Raw genomic sequence first — 20,064 nt, 5'->3', positions numbered from 1 at the left:
ATTATTTCTCTCACGTACCGTATACTTTGTTAAGTTGTTCGTGACCATTTATCTCTACCGCTTTGTTTGAAATGTTTCACGGACTTTGTAATTACCCTGCATATTGCTTACGATGGACTTGGTGCCCGTTCTGGAATTTATCAGCTCCCAACTTCCAGGCTGAAGTTGTGCATCGCCGTCTGCTGGCTTGTAACATTTGCGAACTTGTTCCGCACCAGTTTGAAAATTACTGTGAACACCGTATAGCACTACTCGCCTATCGTGCGCTTTCAAAAAAATTTGTGTTTGTGTCCAGTTGGATACAAAACTATTGTGCCGCCTACCGCGTGTTTCTCTCTTATCTTAATCTCCCCTCCCCTCCTCTCCATTCACACAATACCCGATATCCTCGTTAATACGCTTTGAAATGCACCTTCTCCCACCCGCAGTGATCATGTGAAATCTCTACATTTACCATTCTATTATTCCTATTATTCACAGTGAATCGTACCTACAAGGTTTCTTCGTATCAAATCTTTGAAGGATAGTGGCACCTCTGTGCCAACTGTTATTTGTTCGAGCCCGAATTTATGTGACTATCTCTTTGTGACAGACACGTAGTAAACTGAAGAATAGTGTCGATCCTACTTTGAAATACGGCCCTTGAAGTTTTCTAAGAATATTCTCACGATAATACGGGGATAGTTACCTGAAACAGAATGGAAGCAGTTGAAAAGAAACTTTTAAGGGCAAACAGAAACTTAAAATTCGGAAAATAGATTGTAGAATATGATGGATGTAGTGCGTATTAGAGAAAGGAAAGATTGGCGCAGTGAAGAATGAACACAGTACGAAAGTAGCCGGAAGACTGGCTAACTACGGTAACTATGTGTGATGCCCGCGCACACTCACAATTGAGAGAAACTGAAATAAGCACCCCTGCCACCGAAAAACAGTCAGGACTATGAAAGCGAAAGATGCAACAGACACTGTTGGAATCGAATAATTCATTTCTTACCTCAGTTTCATCGAAAAAGTCTGTAGCAGCCAATAGACCTAGTCTCTAGTGATAGAAAAAGCGGTGATTCCTCCAGTTTCCAAAAATGGACCTTAGGCACCAGTAAACACAAGAACGATAGCTGAGTCACGTATCTGTTTGCATTTGGTGCAATACGACAGACCTTAGTGGTAAATCTTCCCTTGTGACAGAGTTCAACACATGTCACTGAAGCCACGTTCTAATGCTCTTTCCAATGCCACAGAAAAAAGTATTAAATTCCTTGAAAACAATTAAAATCGTATCATAATTCGACAACTATAATCGTCAAAAATTACTCGTGCACGTCGGAAAATTTAGCGTATTCTCCGGTATGACTTACGGAAAACCGTATTTCTATACAGGGAATACCACGATAAATTATCGATGCTCAGGTTTATGACAGAAACGATCATTCGAAGCAAAAATTTCTAGTAAACATGGGATATAAAATGCGTACGTTAAGAGCTATGAGCACTACTTTATCTTCGATACTGGAAACAAATATTTTCTATTTGCAAGCTCTTTGCATGCCATATTTTGTGAAGTGGTAGTACGGAGCGAAACAAAATTGTGTCGTGAACTGGCTCTGAAGTGCATACCTTATCAGATATGAGCATTTTTTTATTAGAAGAGATATGCTTCACTGTAACGAAGATGAAAAATTGCTCCTAGCTCTTACGATATGTACTTTAGAGCCTATGATTACTGAACTTTTTTTCTGTTTTTGGTCCATACTGCCACATCTCAAAGTGTGGAACACAAAGAATTTACAGTAGAAGATATATGTTTCACTATATCGAAGATGAAGATATGCTCATAGCCCATTCTTACTAAACCTTTTTACTTCGAATGATGATTCCTGTCATAATCATGAACAATGACCATTCCTCCTGGGGCACCCTGTATAGTTAATCGTTCTGGGTGTATTATGGGTGGCATGTATTTGCTGCCACCGCCTATATACACAGCGTGATTCGTCTCTTATTTCATGAACGGATCGAGTTGTAGAAACGAGACCTCCGGTGCATGTTAGTATGCAAACGGATACGTCATTTTGTTGCACGGGTAAGGCACTTAAAGCGTGTGGCAACCGGTACATTGAAGCATTTACAGTTTTCTTTAAATACAACGACACAGTTATTCGTTTTATAAGTCCAAATGGCTTTTTCGTGCTCCATTCTATTGTATTCATTCCAGAAGCATTTCGCATTTTACATTAAGACATATTCAATGGATTTAATCTGAAATAAATCAGTTCTGCTTTTATGTGGGATACTTACAGATTTTTAAATAAATCAATAAATTGGTAAACACCAGCTTTATTCTTCTAGATCGCGAGTTTATAGGTTTCGATTGTACTACCCATCATCTTGTGATCATTAAATATCATTTCAGAGAGAAATACATCTCTTGTTGTACAGTCAAGTACTGATTCAAAAACTATTATTGCTCAGTATTTGATTGTACAGCAAGTGACGTGTTACCAGTACATTCTCCGTGCTGATATTTTATGATCAGAGGGTGACTGCTAGCACAATCGAAACCGGTCATATAATTGTATAAACTCTAGACAAAATATATATTGAAAATTAAGATCGCTCTTCCACATTCCTGACCACGTCAAGCCTTATAAAATAAATAACTATTTTAATATTTTTTCCACTTCATTGGCTGGCTGGTAAAGCAACCATTACGAATTATTTCAAAACGAAAACAGTCTTGGTGGCAAAATAATAATTATTTAATAACGCGTTTCGGCAACGGCCTTGCCGCAGTGGATACAACGGTTCCCGTCAGATCACCGGAGTTAAGCGCTGTCGGGAGTGACTGGCACTTGGATAGGTGACCATCCAGGCCGCCATGCGCTGTTGCCATTTTTCGGTTTGCACTCAGCCTCGTGATGCCAATTGAGGAGCTACTCGAAACGAATAGTAGCGGCTCCAGTCAAAGAAAACCGTCGTAACGACCGGGAGAGCGGTGTGCTGACCACACGCCCCTCCTATCCCCATCCTCAGCTGGGGATGACACGGCAGTCGCATGGTCCCGATGGGCCACTTGTGGCCTGAAGACGGAGTGTTTAATAACGCGTTTCACACTTTCGGGGCGTCATCAGATATTCGTCAAAATGAGCGAGATCTTAAACACACCAGCATCGCACGCTTTGCCGAATGCATATTTCCGGAATACTACGTTAGCTGACGATGCTCCGATGTGTGAAACGCCTTATTAAATGTCATTATTTTGCAGCCAGGACTCTATCCTTTTTGAAATTACTACTTGCCGTTATCCGTTTTTTCCGGCCGAAATCTTCATTTCCTCTCATCTGTTCACAGTTTAGAGGTTGCACTATCACTCCACTCATAAAACATCTGCGCATTTTTATGTCACCGTCATGACGAATAACTGTAAGTAATAACTCATTTATTTAAAAATTGTGAGGTGGTAACGTGAAAACGTTGCGATGTTTTATAAGTGACAGTGCGATCTCCAGTCTAAGACCCGATGAGAAGGAAAGTAGATTTTGTTCGGAAAAACGAAAAGCTGTAAGCAGTAATTTATCTGCTTAAAATTATGACGTGAACTCTTTTCCAGTCTATAAGTATCTTATATAAACAAAGCTGTATTATTTCAGATTAAATCCAGTGGATCTGCTATAAGATGAAACGCTTCTTGAACAAATAAAATAGATTGCAGAAAGAAATAGTTGTTGCGTTTTATAAAATGAATATTATTTCGCTCCATTTAAATAACGACATACTTTCTTCTGTATTTCCGTTGCTACAAGAGTAAAGAGTGATAACTAGGAGTTCGGGTGGGAAGATTTGGAATCTAGTCACCCTAGAGGAATGATTGGTGTCCCACATAACTGCTTCAGCGTTTATCATCTGTAATACGTAACTTGTCTTTATTAATGCCAAATGAGTTTTAGAAACAGTCAACAGTGAAACTGATAGAGCACAGTTTAGAAAAATTACTTCCACTAATTATAAGCCGTCAGCCATTAACTATACACCAAGAGTACATAATTTTAAAAACAATTAATTACAGTCACCAAAATTCACTGTTTTTTTTAAACTAAATGACATGTGCCATTAATTATGAACCTACTGTCACTCAGTAGACAGAAAAGGTACAGAATTTTAAAAACAATTAACTGTCACTGAATAGTTAGCTACAGTTAACCAAAATAATCTGATCCGATTTCAAACTAATGATTTTTAAACAGGTGCCATTTTTTATGAACCCACTGTCACTCAATAGACAGCAAAGGTAGGAAAGTTTAAAACGAATTAACTGTTACTGAAGATTTATCTACGGTTAAACAAAATTCCCTAATCAGATTTCAAGCAAATGAATTAGAAACAGCACCTATTACTTGTGAACCCACTGTCGTTCAGTAGACAATAATACTCAGAACTTTAAAGACAAGTAGCAGTCACTGAATAAGCAGCTACAGTTAGTCAAAATTCACTTATCACTTTTTAACCAAATATCTTTTAACCAGCTGCTGTTGATTATGAATGATGTTTGCATAAGCCACACCTGTGGAGGGGGGAGGGGGAGGGGAAGAGCTAGAGACAAGGACATACACGGAAATTAGAAATTAGTTAACTTGGACAGGATGGCCGCAGTCTTTATATTCCTTAAGCCCACAAGGGACTGAACCGCCTTCACTAGTGTCGAATGGGCCAAATAAACTACAAGACGCTGGTGTGTTTTCCAAAACATCATGCGGACAGGTAATAACCGACCGTCAAAACGAGGCTCGACGACTTCACAGGAGTCGATTTGTTCTCCCGTGTACCATCAAAAACTCCAAACTTCTCATGCCCCAGATTGAGTCGCTCTGCACGCCACACACTCACTACTCAAAACCTTCCTGCTCCTCGGCTTTTGTCCCCATCGCTGGCGTCACCGGCGGACCTCCAGACAAAGATCGTCATCGAGAGACGAAACCGCTACAAGGCCGAGCCAGCACGGCTCCAAGAGTCCTACCCATGCAACAAAATTACGCCCCCGTCTGTGTACTATTATAAGCCGAAAGTTTCGATTAGATATCTTGAAAGAATGGCTCATGGAATAAAAGGGATGGAACGTTTACGTGATATATTCTGCATGTTGTTGTTGTTGTTGTCTTCAGTCCTGAGACTGGTTTGATGCAACTCTCCATGCTACTCTACCCTGTGCAAGCTTCTCCCAGTACCTACTGCAACCTACATCCTTCTGAATCTGCTTAGTGTATTCATCTCTTGGTCTCCCCCTACGATTTTTACCCTCCACGCTGCCTTCCAATACTAAACTGGTGATCCCTTGATGCCTCAGAACATGTCCTACCAACCGATCCCTTCTTCTGGTCAAGTTGTGCCACAAACTTCTCTTCTCCCCAATCCTATTCAATACTTCCTCATTAGTTATGTGATCTACCCATCTAATTTTCAGCATTCTTCTGTAGCACCACATTTCAAAAGCTTCTATTCTCTTCTTGTCCAAACTATTTACCGTCCATGTTTCACTTCCATACATGGCCACACTCCATACAAATACTTTCAGAAATGACTTCCTGACACTTAAATCTATACTCGATGTTAACAAATTTCTCTTCTTCAGAAACGCTTTCCTTGCCATTGCCAGTCTACATTTTATATCCTCTCTAGTTCGATCATCATCAGTTATTTTGCTCCCCAAATAGCAAACCTCCTTTACTACTTTAAGTGTCTCATTTCCTAATCTAATACCCTCAGCATCACCCGACTTAATTCGACTACATTCCATTATCCTCGTTTTGCTTTTGTTGATGTTTATCTTATATCCTCCCTTCAAGACACCATCCATTCCGTTCAACTGCTCTTCCAAGTCCTTTGCTGTCTCTGACAGAATTACAATGTCACCGGCGAACCTCGACGTTTTTATTTCTTCTCCATGGATTTTAATACCTACTCCAAATTTTTCTTTTGTTTCCTTTACTGCTTGCTCAATATACAGATTGAATAACATTGGGGAGAGGCTACAACCCTGTCTCACTCCCTTCCCAACCGCTGCTTCCCTCTCATGCCCCTCGACTCTTATAACTGCCATCTGGTTTCTGTACATATTCTGCATATACGCATGTATTCTTCGTGTAAAGTAATTTTGTTTCATAATTACTGCTTTCGTTCCGGATAAACAAAAACAACCGAAGTACTTGACTGTGGTGCGCTATTCGATTCAGACGGTTAGGCAATATGTTCTACCAGCTTGTTGTCAAGCTGTTGTTGTTCCTCCCTGTCTGCTGCTCTCGAGCAGTTCAGCTAACAATGAGCCCGCAGGCCTCCCCTACAGTAATGGAGCTCAGGCACTCCGAGCGACGTGAGCCTATTGTGAACAGAAGCGCTCTACTCTCTATCCCGTCAGCTTAGCTGCCTCTGCCCGGCTGGCTGGGCTGCGCTGGGCTGGGCTCGCCTAAACAACGACCTACCGCGGTACAACAGAACGACAGAACAGATTTTCATATTTTCGCGCAAGCATAGCTTTTCGAATTACTAAAAATTCAAAGCCCATAGATATACCGGACGGTTATCATTAAACTGACGGTGTCTCAAGTGCTATAGTGCGAGTTGTATACTTGCACGATGCTGAAACTATGCTGAAAAAATAGTTCCACTTTGTGCCACCAGGTGAAAGCATGGACCTAAATGCGAAATGTTTACCGTTTAGACTTCAGTAAGCTGTTTGTTGCTTGTGGACGCGTATTGATTTCTTTTCTGAGGTAACTGCCTGTGTAAAGGGTTCAGCAAGTTGCAGTCTTCCATTGAAACACAGTGGCTGTTGAGAGACGGTGCGCTGCTGGTAAAGTTGTTTTATCAGAACAGCATCACTATCAGCGCTGCACTGGAGGATTAATGTCGACGGAAACAGCTGCGAAGAGGCACCATGTCAATAAATCGGCTGCGGAATATGATCCATAAATCTAAAGAAACAGGTGCAACAGGGCGAGTGAGGTAATCCGGTAACCCACCCTATCACATTTACTTGGAGCACTCCAGATGGTATCCTTTTCTCTGATCGACACTAGCCGTCGAAGTTAACGCACTGGATTATACAGTATCACCCATCCATATGGGAACCCATTTCGCATGCTAGGATCTTCGTTAACAGTCTGCAGTAGGCTCTATGTCAATATTTTCCGGAAACCTAGGAATACTGAATCGGCCTGTTGCCCTTGGCGCAAGATTCGGAGGATATCGTCCGACAAACGGGGAAGCTGAGTTTCGCCCGAACATGCTCTGTAAAACCATACTGACCTGCGCTGTTACGCATCAATAACTTGAAGAGGTAGTGCATGATTTTAAAAATGGTGTCTGGTCTACATTTTGTAGCAGAGTGTTACGTTGGTCACGTAGTACCATAACCGTAGAACTAAACATGGGAGGCTGCTTATTATCATTTCCGTTCACCTGCTCTTCAGAGTCCTTTTACACCGAAATGACGGAAGTCATAGGATAGTGATATACATAAATGGCAGTAGTATCGCATACACGAGGTATAAAAGGGCAGTGCATGGGCAGAAGGTCATTTGTACCCAGGTGATTCATGTGAAAAGGTGTCCGACGTGGTTATGCCCGCATGATATTGAACACTGAATGGTACAGGGTGTTTCAAAAATGACCGGTATATTTGAAACGGCAATAAAAACTAAACGAGCAGCGATAGAAGTACACCGTTTGTTGCAATATGCTTGGGACAACAGTACATTTTCAGGCAGACAAACTTTCGAAATTACAGTAGTTACAATTGTCAACAACAGATGGCGCTGCGGTCTGGGAAACTCTATAGTACGATATTTTCCACATATCCACCATGCGTAGCAATAATATGGCGTAGTCTCTGAATGAAATTACCTGAAACCTTTGACAACGTGTCTTGCGGAATGGCTTCACATGCAGATTAGATGTACTGCTTCAGCTGTTCAATTGTTTCTGGATTCTGGCGGTACACCTGGTCTTTCAAGTGTCCCCACAGAAAGAAGTCACAGCGGTTCATGTCTGGCGAATAGGGAGGCCAATCCACGCCGCCTCCTGTATGTTTCGGATAGCCCAAAGCAATCACACGATCATCGAAATATTCATTCAGGAAATTAAAGACGTCGGCCGTGCGATGTGGCCGGGCACCATCTTGCATAAACCACGAGGTGTTCGAAGTGTCGTCTAAGGCAGTTTGTACCGCCACAAATTCACGAAGAATGTCCAGATAGCGTGATGCAGTAATCGTTTCGGATCTGAAAAATGAGCCAATGATTCCTTTGGAAGAAATGGCGGCCCAGACCAGTACTTTTTGAGGATGCAGGGACGATGGGACTGCAACATGGGGCTTTTCGGTTCCCCATATGGGCCAGTTCTGTTTATTGACGAAGCCCTCCAGGTAAAAATAAGCTTCGTCAGTAAACCAAATGCTGCCCACATGCATATCGCGGTCATCAATCCTGTGCACTATATCGTTAGCGAATGTCTCTCGTGCAGCAATGGTAGCGGCGCTGAGGGGTTGCCGCGTTTGAATATTGTACGGATAGAGGTGTAAACTCTGGCGCATGAGACGATACGTGGACGTTGGCGTCATTTGGACCGCAGCTGCAACACGGCGAACTAACACCCGAGGCCGCTGTCGGATTACCCGCTGCACTAGCTGCGCGTTGCCCTGTGTGGTTGCCGTACGCGGTCGCCCTACCTTTCCAGCACGTTCATCCGTCACGTTCCCAGTCTGTTGAAATTTTTCAAACAGATCCTTTATTGTATTGCTTTTCGGTCCTTTGGTTACATTAAACCTCCGTTGAAAACTTCGTCTTGTTGCAACAACACTGTGTTCTAGACGGTGGAATTCCAACACCAGAAAAATCCTCTGTTCTAAGGAATAAACCATGTTGTCTACAGCACACTTGCACGTTGTGAACAGCACACGCTTACAGCAGAAAGACGACGTACAGAATGGCGCACCCACAGACTGCGTTGTCTTCTATATCTTTCACATCACTTGCAGCGCCATCTGTTGTTGAAAATTGTAACTACTGTAATTTCGATAGTTTGTCCGCCTGAAAATGTACTGTTGTCCCAAGCATATTGCAACAAACGGTGTATTTCTATCGCTGCTCGTTTAGTTTTTATTGCCGTTTCAAATATACCGGTCGTTTTTGAAACACCCTGTATATGGAGCTATAGGCGTGGAACATACCATTTCGAAAATCGTTAGGGAGTTCAATATTGCGAGATCCACATTGTCATGAGTGTGCCGGGAGCACCAAGTTTCAGGTATTACCTCTCACCGTGGACGACGTGGTCGCCGACGGACTCCACTTAATGACAGAGAGCAGCGTCGTTCGCTTAGAGTTGCCAGTTCTAACATATAAGCAACACAGCGTTAAATAACCGCAGAAATCAATGTGAGACGTATGAAAAGTGCATGATTTAGGACAGTGCGGCGAAGTCTGCGTTAGTGGTCTGTGGCAGCAGACGACCGTCGCCAGTGCCTTTGCTAAGGCCCCAACACCGCAATACTGCAACTCTTCCGGGCTCGTGACCACTGCGGTGGGACTCTAGACGACTGGAAAACCGTGGCCTGTCCCGATTTCAGTTGGCGACAGCTGACAGTAGAGTTAGACTGTGGCACACACCTGACGAAGCCATGGATCCAAGTTGTCGACAGGGCACTGTGAAAGCTGGTAGTGGCTCCATAATGGTGCGGGCTGTGTTTAGTCCACCTTAACCTATCATTAACTGTAAATGCTTCTGTTCGCCTACTTGGAGACCATTTGCAGCCATTCATGAACTTCATGTTCACGAACAACGAAGGAATTTTTATGGATGATAACGCACCATGTCACAGGGCAACAATTGTCCGTGATTGGTTTGAAGAACAATCTTGATAATTCCGGAAAATGATTTGGCCACCGAGGTCGACCCACATGAATCCCATCGAAAATTTATGGAACACAGTCGAGAGCTATGTTCGTGCAAAAAATCATACACCAGCAACGCTTTCGCAGCTGTAAAATGGAAATCAATAACGGGCCAAGTACAAAAAGAATGATCACCAGTTACTTAATTTCTTTTTACAGAAAATTTTGATGAAGAAACTTCAACAAAATTTTTATTTATTGCCTACAGTAATAGTCATATAACCATAGAAATTTTTAAGTTTCTTTCCTTTTATCAACGAAAATAAACATTTTATTCTGAAAAACGCAGAACATGATAAATGCCATGCCATACAGGTATTGGCAGAAACGAGGTAAGTGCCAATGAAAGAAAGCTCAAGCATTTATCACTTTTCTTAATAATAAACATTTTACAAGTAGACAATCCTGTGATTATATTAATTTTAATCCTTCTTTTAATTTTATAGAGCATAAAGCAATTTTAATTGAGTAACTGTTCGGAAAATGTTCTATTACCTACTTTCAGATACGGCAGCATCTGTTCAGGTCCTTTTTCTTCTCGGCTGACAATTTATTTTTACATTATTGCGAAAGTATAAGAATGTTCTTTCGTATGTCAGTGGTAATCCCTTTTTGGAAAAGTTGTAGATGTTCCAGTCTTCAAATTCGTTAAATATTTTTTCTCATCTTCACGACATCAGATGCATTTTTCTTTTTTTTTTTCTTTTTTTTCATTTGAGTGCAGCTACATTTGGAAATACTTCTATTCGTTGTGTTAATATGTGTTCGGATCTTTCTTTTTTTGTAACAAAAAAGTCCTCCGGCTGGAGACAGTAACCACAAATGGATTGCTAAGCGTCGCATTCTCCGTAAGTTTTACAATGGCCTTAGATACCTTACTGATATCCTTCCAACCCCGTAAGTTTTTCAGTCTGAGCGAAATTTCTGTGACACAAAGCTTTGTTGCATTTAGCCCGCTTTAGCCGCACTAGTGAGCCGACACATACCGCTCGAGCTATATTTCGTGCCTTGTATGCAGTACTGGAAATTATCATAGCGCTTAGACTGCTTTTCAGGATTTTGGCAACGGTACGCTTGGCTTCACCGGTATTCCAGCCGCTATCAGAGTGACACTGATTCTGGTGTGTGTGTGTGTGTGTGTGTGTGTGTGTGTGTGTGCGTGCAATGAACACCTGTTATAACCAGGAAACTCGCATAGCTGGCTGTCCGACTTCGCTTGATGAGCAGTGCCAGCTGCTGAACAAGAGAATCCTTGCACTGTCTGAATGGTATAAGTATTTATTGATTGGCGACTCCATAGAGTGATGTGTGCACAACGACCATATAAGCACAATTAATTGTGTAAGTATTTGTTTCAGAATTTCCCGCTCTCTCTTTCCAACATCTCCAAGTTTTTCGCCCTTCGTTTATTGGCCTCTCTCTCATACCATCATGTCCACACCGAGGTGGTAAATAAAGTTCTGTAATCTGTATTCAAGCAAATCGAATCATCTTTCATGTTGTGGCTAATTCAGTCTTCGTGTAAGATGCTTCAAGACTTGTTTCTTATAAAAGTCTTTGCAAGATATTGAGGTTTCTTCTAACCATTACTGTGTCTCCGGAGAGTACTACAAAAGTTACAAACTCTGCTTTAAGACCCTTGCATTTACAGCCCAGTGCCACCTGTCATTTACGTCGCATGTTTTTCGATCTTTTCCCAAGTCCCATGCCATTCCATAAATCAGCCATCGTTAAGATAATTGTGTCCCAGATAACGTATTATAATATTTTCTGAATGTCAGATACTACTAAATAAGAAAGCTGTGTAAAATGTCTCATGAAAGGAAATAAATTCAGCTTTAAAAATTTGATTGTCCAAATTGAACACTGTTTTGTGAGACAGCAAAATAGCTACTATTCAGCACAGAACAAAGTGTTGACCTAATGTCTTCAAACTGGGGCCAACTGCTTGCTGAATATTGTGAAGTGGCTTCGTTTTCCCTTTGTTTGTCTATGTTCTTTTGGTGGAAGTGCATACATCGTACACGATCAGCTGATTCCAGCCTCTTTCGCCGTTTTCAGTTCCTTCATGGGTACAAGAAAGGCTGAAAAGTATGTGAAAGTCCCATTTACACCTGCGTTTGTAATCAAACGTATTAGTCGACAACTAAAACAAATCGAAAAAATACGTTTCAGGATTAACGTATTTCCAAGCGCTGTTAAGTAAAAAAACATTTCGAGTTTATTAACATTACTTTCAGGTCTTGAATGTGTAGCGTATAAAGCTGGCAGTTGTAAATTTTCCAGTTCAGTTCTCGTTGGTAGGGACTTGTTTTCCTTGCATTTTGTATCAAATGTTAATTAACGAATATTGAATCAGAATTTTTATAAAGATAACGTCTTTTATTTTTAATTACTGATCGTATAAAAATAGATCAAGCAGTGATTCAGAGACGTGAAATGCGTTACTGTTCTGCGAGAAAAAGAATTATATACATCGATAATACAGAATTATATACTACGATATTACTGTTCCGTCTATATGGATTAAAAAATGTGTTTCATCTTCTTTTAGTCGTTTCACACGTTTCTATTAAGGGGCTCCGGAACGCCCTATACTTGCAATGTTAAAATAACGCTTATAAATTATATCTTTCCTCACAAAGTATTTGAGGTAGGAAGTTGAACTTTTTACAGATTATTTATTGGAATATGGGCTACAACTTAACACAGGGATTTTACAAAATTTTAGTTCAGTTATTAAAGATGATTTTTTTTCAATTGTAATGAAAAATCGCAAAATTTTTTTGTAATTTTTTATTTATATATTCAAAAATATACAGTTTTTTTGGAAAAAGGCTGTGTTAAATTATGCAGAAGGTACTGTGTAACATTTACTGAAAGTTTGAAACAAATATGTTTGGAAGATCCTTAGAAAACATGTAATTAGTATGAGAAAATAAAAGTTTTGGGAATCGAGCGACAAAGATTGGATTAACTTTTTACTGCATTCCAGGTCCATAGGATGGATTATCTTCATCCTCTGCAAACTCCTCCTCCAGCTTCCTCTTGTTCCTCCTCCTGTTTACTCTTGCTTGTATTTCTAGACTCTTTACAGCCCTGTCTGCAGCCCGAAGGCGTTCCTTGTCTAAAGCAAGCATCGCTCGTACCATGTTAGAACCTATCTTCATTCCCATATTTCTAAATACCTTGCACCTTACAATGTTGCCATCATTGAAAGTCGCAACAGCATCATACACACCAAAGTGAAGTGTTTCTATTCCAACAAATACAGTCTTGGGGATTCTCGACCATATAACACTATTTACACTTTCATTGGGGTTTTGAGTTTTTCCGTGAATACACTTTTTCAACAGTTCAGGTGCTGCTAAGTCTCTGAAAATAGGTTTTATCACCTCCATTATTGCATGAGGCAGACTATGCTTATGAGTGTACACTTCACCAGTTAGCAATCCTTTGTTATATTTACACCAACTGTCTTCTTCTTTGGGACACAAGCTATGTTGGGGATTTTCATCGGTTGAAGAAGTATGAAAACAAAGAGCCCAAACAGCCTTCTTCATTTCGTCGACACTTTGTGTATTTTGCCTAATAGCCATTCCATAATAGTTCTGTATTTTGTCAATTACACTGTCAGTTAACCTTCCCTTCCCATCCAACCCTTTACCATCACTGAGTTTTTGTTTTTTGTACGAAGCTTTCAGTCGCCGAAGTCTTGTTCCCATTCACTTCTGTACGTGTCCAATACACTCAAATTTCTGCACTACAACATCATCACCATAGGGCTTCAGTCCTTGAACATGTTTGAAACTTTTAGAATCACCGTCACCATGGTAATTAACATATCGCACAACGCCACAGTGGGTCACGCCCATGTAGAACACATTTCAAAAAATATTTAAAAATAGTTGTAGTCTTCGGAATTGAATAAATTATATATCTATTAAAAGGTAATAGTCTGCAGATTCAGAAAACGCAAAAAAAGTAAAAATTGAACTTTTCATGATTTTGAGCCTTTCCGGAGCCCCTTAAATTTTAATTTATTGTAAATATAAGAATTTTCTTGCGATTAACAATTAAACATTAAAGATTATTCATTAAAAATATGATTGAGTAGTAGTCATTTAACATTTCATTTGTCAATAGACATGGAATTTAAATAAAAATAAAAAGAACAGCTAGGGAGATTTCAATCAGTGAGTGATATCACAATTACATAACTTTGACGATACAATTCGGCTACTGGCAACAGTGTTAAGGAATTAAAATGTTTTTTATGTAACAGACCTGAAAAATATTGCAGGCTTCAAAGGAAAACGCACTTAACTGAGTCGTCCTGATCTGGGAAATGATATCCACTCAAAGTGCGGAGAAAATCAAAGAGAGCGACTTGACATAATCCCCTTGTAACTTGCCAAATACTGTGTGCAAATGACTGCCAACAGAAATGCGCCTTTGTGAATCAGCAACGATCAAATAACGCAAAATGTAGATACTTGTAAAAGTTTTCAGCAATGGATGATCGTAACCGACTCTCACAGACTCGACATGCTCCTGCCGCAGGCCCATTCCATCGAACAACTGAGTCAGCCTATTGAGTGAGAAAGGTGCCCGCCTTGATGCCGGCTTCCCGCGACGCTCTAGTGCCATGTGGGCTGTCTACCCCCCAGGCGCTGGAGACGCTCAACAGCAGCAGCTCGGGCGGCGGCGGCGGCGGCGGCCGGCGCTACTCGCTGGAGGACTTCTCGGAGGGCGTGTACCGCACGGAGCCGACCACGGGCACGCAGTACGAGCTGTACTTCCGCGCGGGGCGGCCGGGCGCGGCCCGCGTGTCGCTGGCGCGGCCGTTCGCGCCCCTGCAGGCGCTCGCCGTGGAGCCGGTGCCGGCGGCGGGCCGCGACAAGCCCGTGGTGCACGTGCTGCTGCCGCTGGCCGGCCGCACCGCCGCCTTCCGCGCCTTCATCGACAAGTTCGTCCGCATCGCGCTCCGCAACGACCGCAGGTAACCCGCCCCCGGCCTCCTCACTCCGCTGTGACAAGCGTACGGGCGTGTACAGTGGCGAGCCAAAATATTATGACGACAGCCCACCGCAAGATTCGGTGCCACCTGGTCTCGTTGCGGGGTCGTATGGAAAGCTGTGAGGTGTCAGGCAAACCCGACACCTTCCGTGAAAACCCTGACAGGATAGCAAATCCAGCAGTATGTCACATAGCTCCGAATAAATTAACCAAAGTACAGGGTGATTCAAAAAGAGTACCACAACTTTAAAAATGTGTATTTAATGAAAGAAACATAATACAGGGTGATTCAAAAAGAATACCACAACTTTAGGAATTTAAAACTCTGCAACGACAAAAGGCAGAGCTAAGCACTATCTGTCGGCGAATTAAGGGAGCTATAAAGTTTCATTTAGTTGTACATTTGTTCGCTTGAGGCGCTGTTGACTAGGCGTCAGCGTCAGTTGATGCTAAGATGGCGACCGCTCAACAGAAAGCTTTTTGTGTTTTTGAGTACGGCAGAAGTGAATCGACGAGAATCCGCGGGAAACAACTCAGTATGAACGTGACTCGCCTAAGGTGAACGTTTTCTGTGCCATTTCAGCCAATAAAGTTTTTGGTCCCTTTTTCTTCGAAGGTGCTACTGTAACTGGACTACAGTATCTGGAGATGTTAGAGAATTGGTTGTTCCCTCAGCTCGAACAAGAAGCACAACAATTCATATTTCAGCAGGATGGAGCGCCACCACATTGGCACTTAGCTGTCCGTAACTACCTGAACGTCAACTACCCTAGGCGATGGATCGGCAGCGAGGCAGCCCGTGACAGAGCACTTCATCACTGGCCTCCAAGAAGTCCTGATCTTACCCCCTGCGATTTTTTCTTGTGGGGGTATGTTAAGGATACGGTGTTTCGGCCACCTCTCCCAGCCACCATTGATGATTTGAAACGAGAAATAACAGCAGCTATCCAAACTGTTACGCCTGATATGCTACAGAGAGTGTGGAACGAGTTGGAGTATCGGGTTGATATTGCTCGAGTGTCTGGAGGGGGCCATATTGAACATCTCTGAACTTGTTTTTGAGTGAAAAAAACCTTTTTAAATACTCTTTGTAATGATGTATAACAGAAGGTTATATTATGTTTCTTTCATTAAATACACATTTTTAAAGTTGTGGTATTCTTTTTGAATCACCCTGTATAACCTTCCGTTCTTCCCGCGAACCATATGCGACTGGAACAGGAAGGAGGGGTAATGACAACGTCACGTAAAGTGCCCTCCGCCACACACCGTTGGGTGGCTTGCGGAGTATAAATGTATAACGTGGAGGCTTGAAGCCTGCCTGATTTGCTATGATCTGTGGCAGATCTGACAAGAGAGAACAGTTCCGCTCCAGGGACACTGTTCAGTGCACATTGTTGAATGTGGGGCTCTGCACCAGACGACCACTGCATTTTCACGTGTTGGCACAATTACATCGTCGACTGCGATTGCAGTGAGCACTGGATCACCAAAATTAGGCAGTGGATCAATGTACAGGGCTCTTCAGGAAGAAGGAACAGATTTCAAACATTTATTACTTCCAAACTACAAAAGATACAAACAAAATTCCAACGCTCCTGGAAAGAAGGTTCAAATTTTATGCGTTCAATGTGACCACCATGTGTTACGTGACAAATATCTGCGATTGCAGTCTCTCTCGGAGTTACTTCTCAGATTATCAGCCGAGTGGTGGCGTCGTCTTGTCGCAGCGTTTCAATGATACTCGTACCCATCATCTTCTGGGGGGGGGGGGGGTACGAAACTCATTGAAATGCTGCGACAAGACGACGCCACCACTCGGCTGATAACCCTAGAAGGATTCATCAGGACAAATATCAAAACGGAGGCTCATTTCCTGCCACGCACAAAGTAGCTGGTCTCTCGGTTTCAAATTCACAACTTCAACAATAACAATGCAATGTTACAGACTTTCAAGAGTGTCAGACATGGGGGGGGGGGGGGGAATAAAAACGCGGTCTTTTACGTAACCCCACAGATAAAAGTAACAAGGTGTGAGGTCCTGAGATCTGGGAGGCCAACAGCGATGAAGTTTATCTTCTCTAAGCACGTCCAGCGTTACCTAAATGAGGCCAGCTGCTTCGTGTGTGGCAGGGAATGAGCCTCCGTTTTGATATTTGTCGTATAACGAATGGTGATCACATTGGGCGTACAAAAATTGCAAGTTTTTCCTTTCCAGTAACTTCGCAATTGTGTTTCTATCTTTTGTTCTTTGGAAGAAATAAATGTCTGAAATCCGTTCCTTCTTTTTGAATAGCCCTGTAAATGCGTCGTCTGGTCGGTTAAACCACGTTTCCTGTTACATAAGGGTGGTCGTCTTCTTGGGATGTGCCGTCATACAGGCAAGAGTCTGTCGAAAACTTGCCTCGCACCTCAGACGCTAGCCATTCACGTGGTTTTCATTGGGACCTGTGTTAGTAATCGATGGCACCACGACATTTGTGAACAATGTGAACATTATTACGGCCCACTTACATACCTTCTTTCTTGATACCTTCCAAGACGAAAATGGCATCTTCCATCACGATATATGTCCGTGTCACAAGGCCACAATCGTGATACAATTGTGAGAAAATATAATAGTGAACTCTCGTTGATATCTTGACCATTAAAGTCACCTAATTTGAACAGGATGGAACGAGTCTGCGACGCTACAGGACGCCACCTCCGAGCCCACAAACAGACCTCCCAATATTCACTGGTGTGCCGCATCCAGTGGGTACAGGTCTGGCGACACTTACCTCCATAAACCTACCAAGGACTTGTCCAATTCCATGCAGAATCTCTGCTGTATTACGTTCCACAGGTGGACCAATCTGCTACTGTGCGGTTCGTCTTAAAGTTTTGGCTCATCACTATAGTTTATCACTATTATACTTTCATTTGTTATATTCACCTTTATTCCCTCTACAAATGTGCCATAAATCCTTGCCAGAGATGTGTGATACCTGCCTTAGACAAAGCTACCACAAATTCTTCCACAAGCCAGCATTAAATTCAAAACCCCAAGTAGTGTCAACATTCGTCCCCACCTTACAGGACTGAGAGCAATGACAAAACCTGCAGCATTCCTCCTTCTCTTATATCTGCTTTTAGTCAGAGGAAACATTAAATGACTAAATGTTCTCAGCTACAATTAAGGCTCACGCTACTGCTTCGTCTGCCATATAACCCCTGCAGTGTTATGTCACTTAAAATACTAAATTATGTGTTTCGAACTCACAGGTCAACTTCACATCTACGAGACAAGTTTAATATTTGAAAGAGGAGTTGTATATATTAAGTAAAAAATAATATAAAGTAAAACAAAAAGATCTCATTCCATACTAAATATGTGCACTACTGCGAAAACCACATCATTCATGAATATACATGATGAGGGCCCTGTCTACAGAAGATAATCCTCTGATGGGCTAATAACTAAATATTAATGAATGTTGACATTTATTAAATAATATTTAAGTACCTCAGCCAATAAAATGAATAAGATTGCATTAGAAAGTGTGTCATTAGCATATGACAGACGTGATTTTAAAATTACTTCCCGTCATTGTGAGGATCGAGAGAAGTGATGTAAAAGTGAAATGTTATGCATACACAAGGCGTTACAAAAAGGTACGGCCAAACTTTCAGGAAACATTCCTCACACACAAAGAAAGAAAATATGTTATGTGGACATGTGTCTGGAAACGCTTACTTTCCATGTTAGAGCTTATTTTATTACTTCTCTTCAAATCATATTATTCATGCAATGGAAACACACAGCAACAGAACGTACCAGCGTGGCTTCAAACACTTTGTTACAGGAAATGTTCAAAATGTCCTCCGTTAGCGAGGATACATGCATCCACCCTCCGTCGCATGGAATCCCTGATGCGCTGATGCAGCCCTGGAGAATGGCGTATTGTATCACAGCCGTCCACAATACGAGCACGAAAAGTATCTACATTTGGTACCGGGGTTGCGTAGGCAAGAGCTTTCAAATGCCCCCATAAATGAAAGTCAAGGGGGTTGAGGTCAGCAGAGCGTGGAGGCCATGGAATTGGTCCGCCTCTACCAATCCATCGGTCACCGAATCTGTTGTTGAGAAGCGTAGGAACACTTCGACAGAAATGTGCAGGAGCTCCATCGTGCATGAATCACATGTTGTGTCGTACTTGTAAAGGCACATGTTCTAGCAGCACAGGTAGAGTATCCCATATGAAATCATGGCGATGAATCAAGGAAGTACAGTACATACTGACGAAACTAAAATGAGCTCTAACATGGAAATTAAGCGTTTCCGGACACATGTCCACATAACATCTTTTCCTTATTTGTGTGTAAGGAATGTTTCCTGAAAGTTTAGCAGTACCTTTTTGTAACACCATATTTAAAAACTTTTAACTGTCTAGGTCGTATCTATATAACAATAATTAGGCAACTAGCTTTCGTTGAAAACATGTACCGTCTTCAGATCTGAAAAGAATTAGAAAACAGAACCTTGCTATAACTGACAAGATCTTACATTGGCGATATTTCAGACAAAAATTTTTATCTCAGTACTTAAATAAAGAGACATAAAATACCCAGATTAGTGAGAAATTAGTGTTTCCATATGTAAAACGGATAAAACACGACATTCGAATTACAAGAGTCATTCTTCAAAAAATGTATAAAACAAACAGTGTACCACAGTGGACTCTCACGAACAAGAAAAACAGCCTACCAAGAGAAGAGCGACAAAGCTCTTTTAAAAGCACGCATATCAAGAAAGGTTTTGCATCACCTCGGTTCCGTGAGTTCCAGAACCCATACAGAAAATTGAAATAGAGATCAACATAAATATCACTTTCATCCTTTTTATTGCTCATGAAAACAACACATTGCATGTTGTTAGATTAGATTAGATTAGATTAATACTAGTTCCATGGATCATGAATACGATATTTCCTAATGATGTGGAACGAGTCAAATTTTCCAATACATGATATAATTAAGTTAATTTAATAACATAATTAAGTTAATATAACAACTCTTTCATTTTTTTGTGTTTTTTATTTTTATTTTTTTTATTTTTTTA

General features: G+C 41.5%; 1 protein-coding gene across 1 annotated transcript in view; it reads left to right on the top strand.

The window, feature by feature from the left end:
* The window catches only part of LOC126146307 (chondroitin sulfate N-acetylgalactosaminyltransferase 2), a 158,872-nt gene that overhangs the window by 43,530 nt on the left and 95,278 nt on the right, over positions 1-20,064 (top strand). Inside the window, exon 3 of the mRNA XM_049915615.1 lies at positions 14,615-14,946. Coding sequence (XP_049771572.1) covers positions 14,615-14,946 — 332 coding nt within the window. The remainder of the gene's footprint in view (positions 1-14,614; positions 14,947-20,064) is intronic.

Source organism: Schistocerca cancellata, chromosome 1, assembly GCF_023864275.1.
Source record: "Schistocerca cancellata isolate TAMUIC-IGC-003103 chromosome 1, iqSchCanc2.1, whole genome shotgun sequence".
Classification (NCBI taxonomy): Eukaryota; Metazoa; Arthropoda; class Insecta; order Orthoptera; family Acrididae; genus Schistocerca; species Schistocerca cancellata.
The sequence above is the reverse complement of the archived record's forward strand: the minus strand, read 5'-3'. Positions and strand labels throughout refer to the sequence as shown.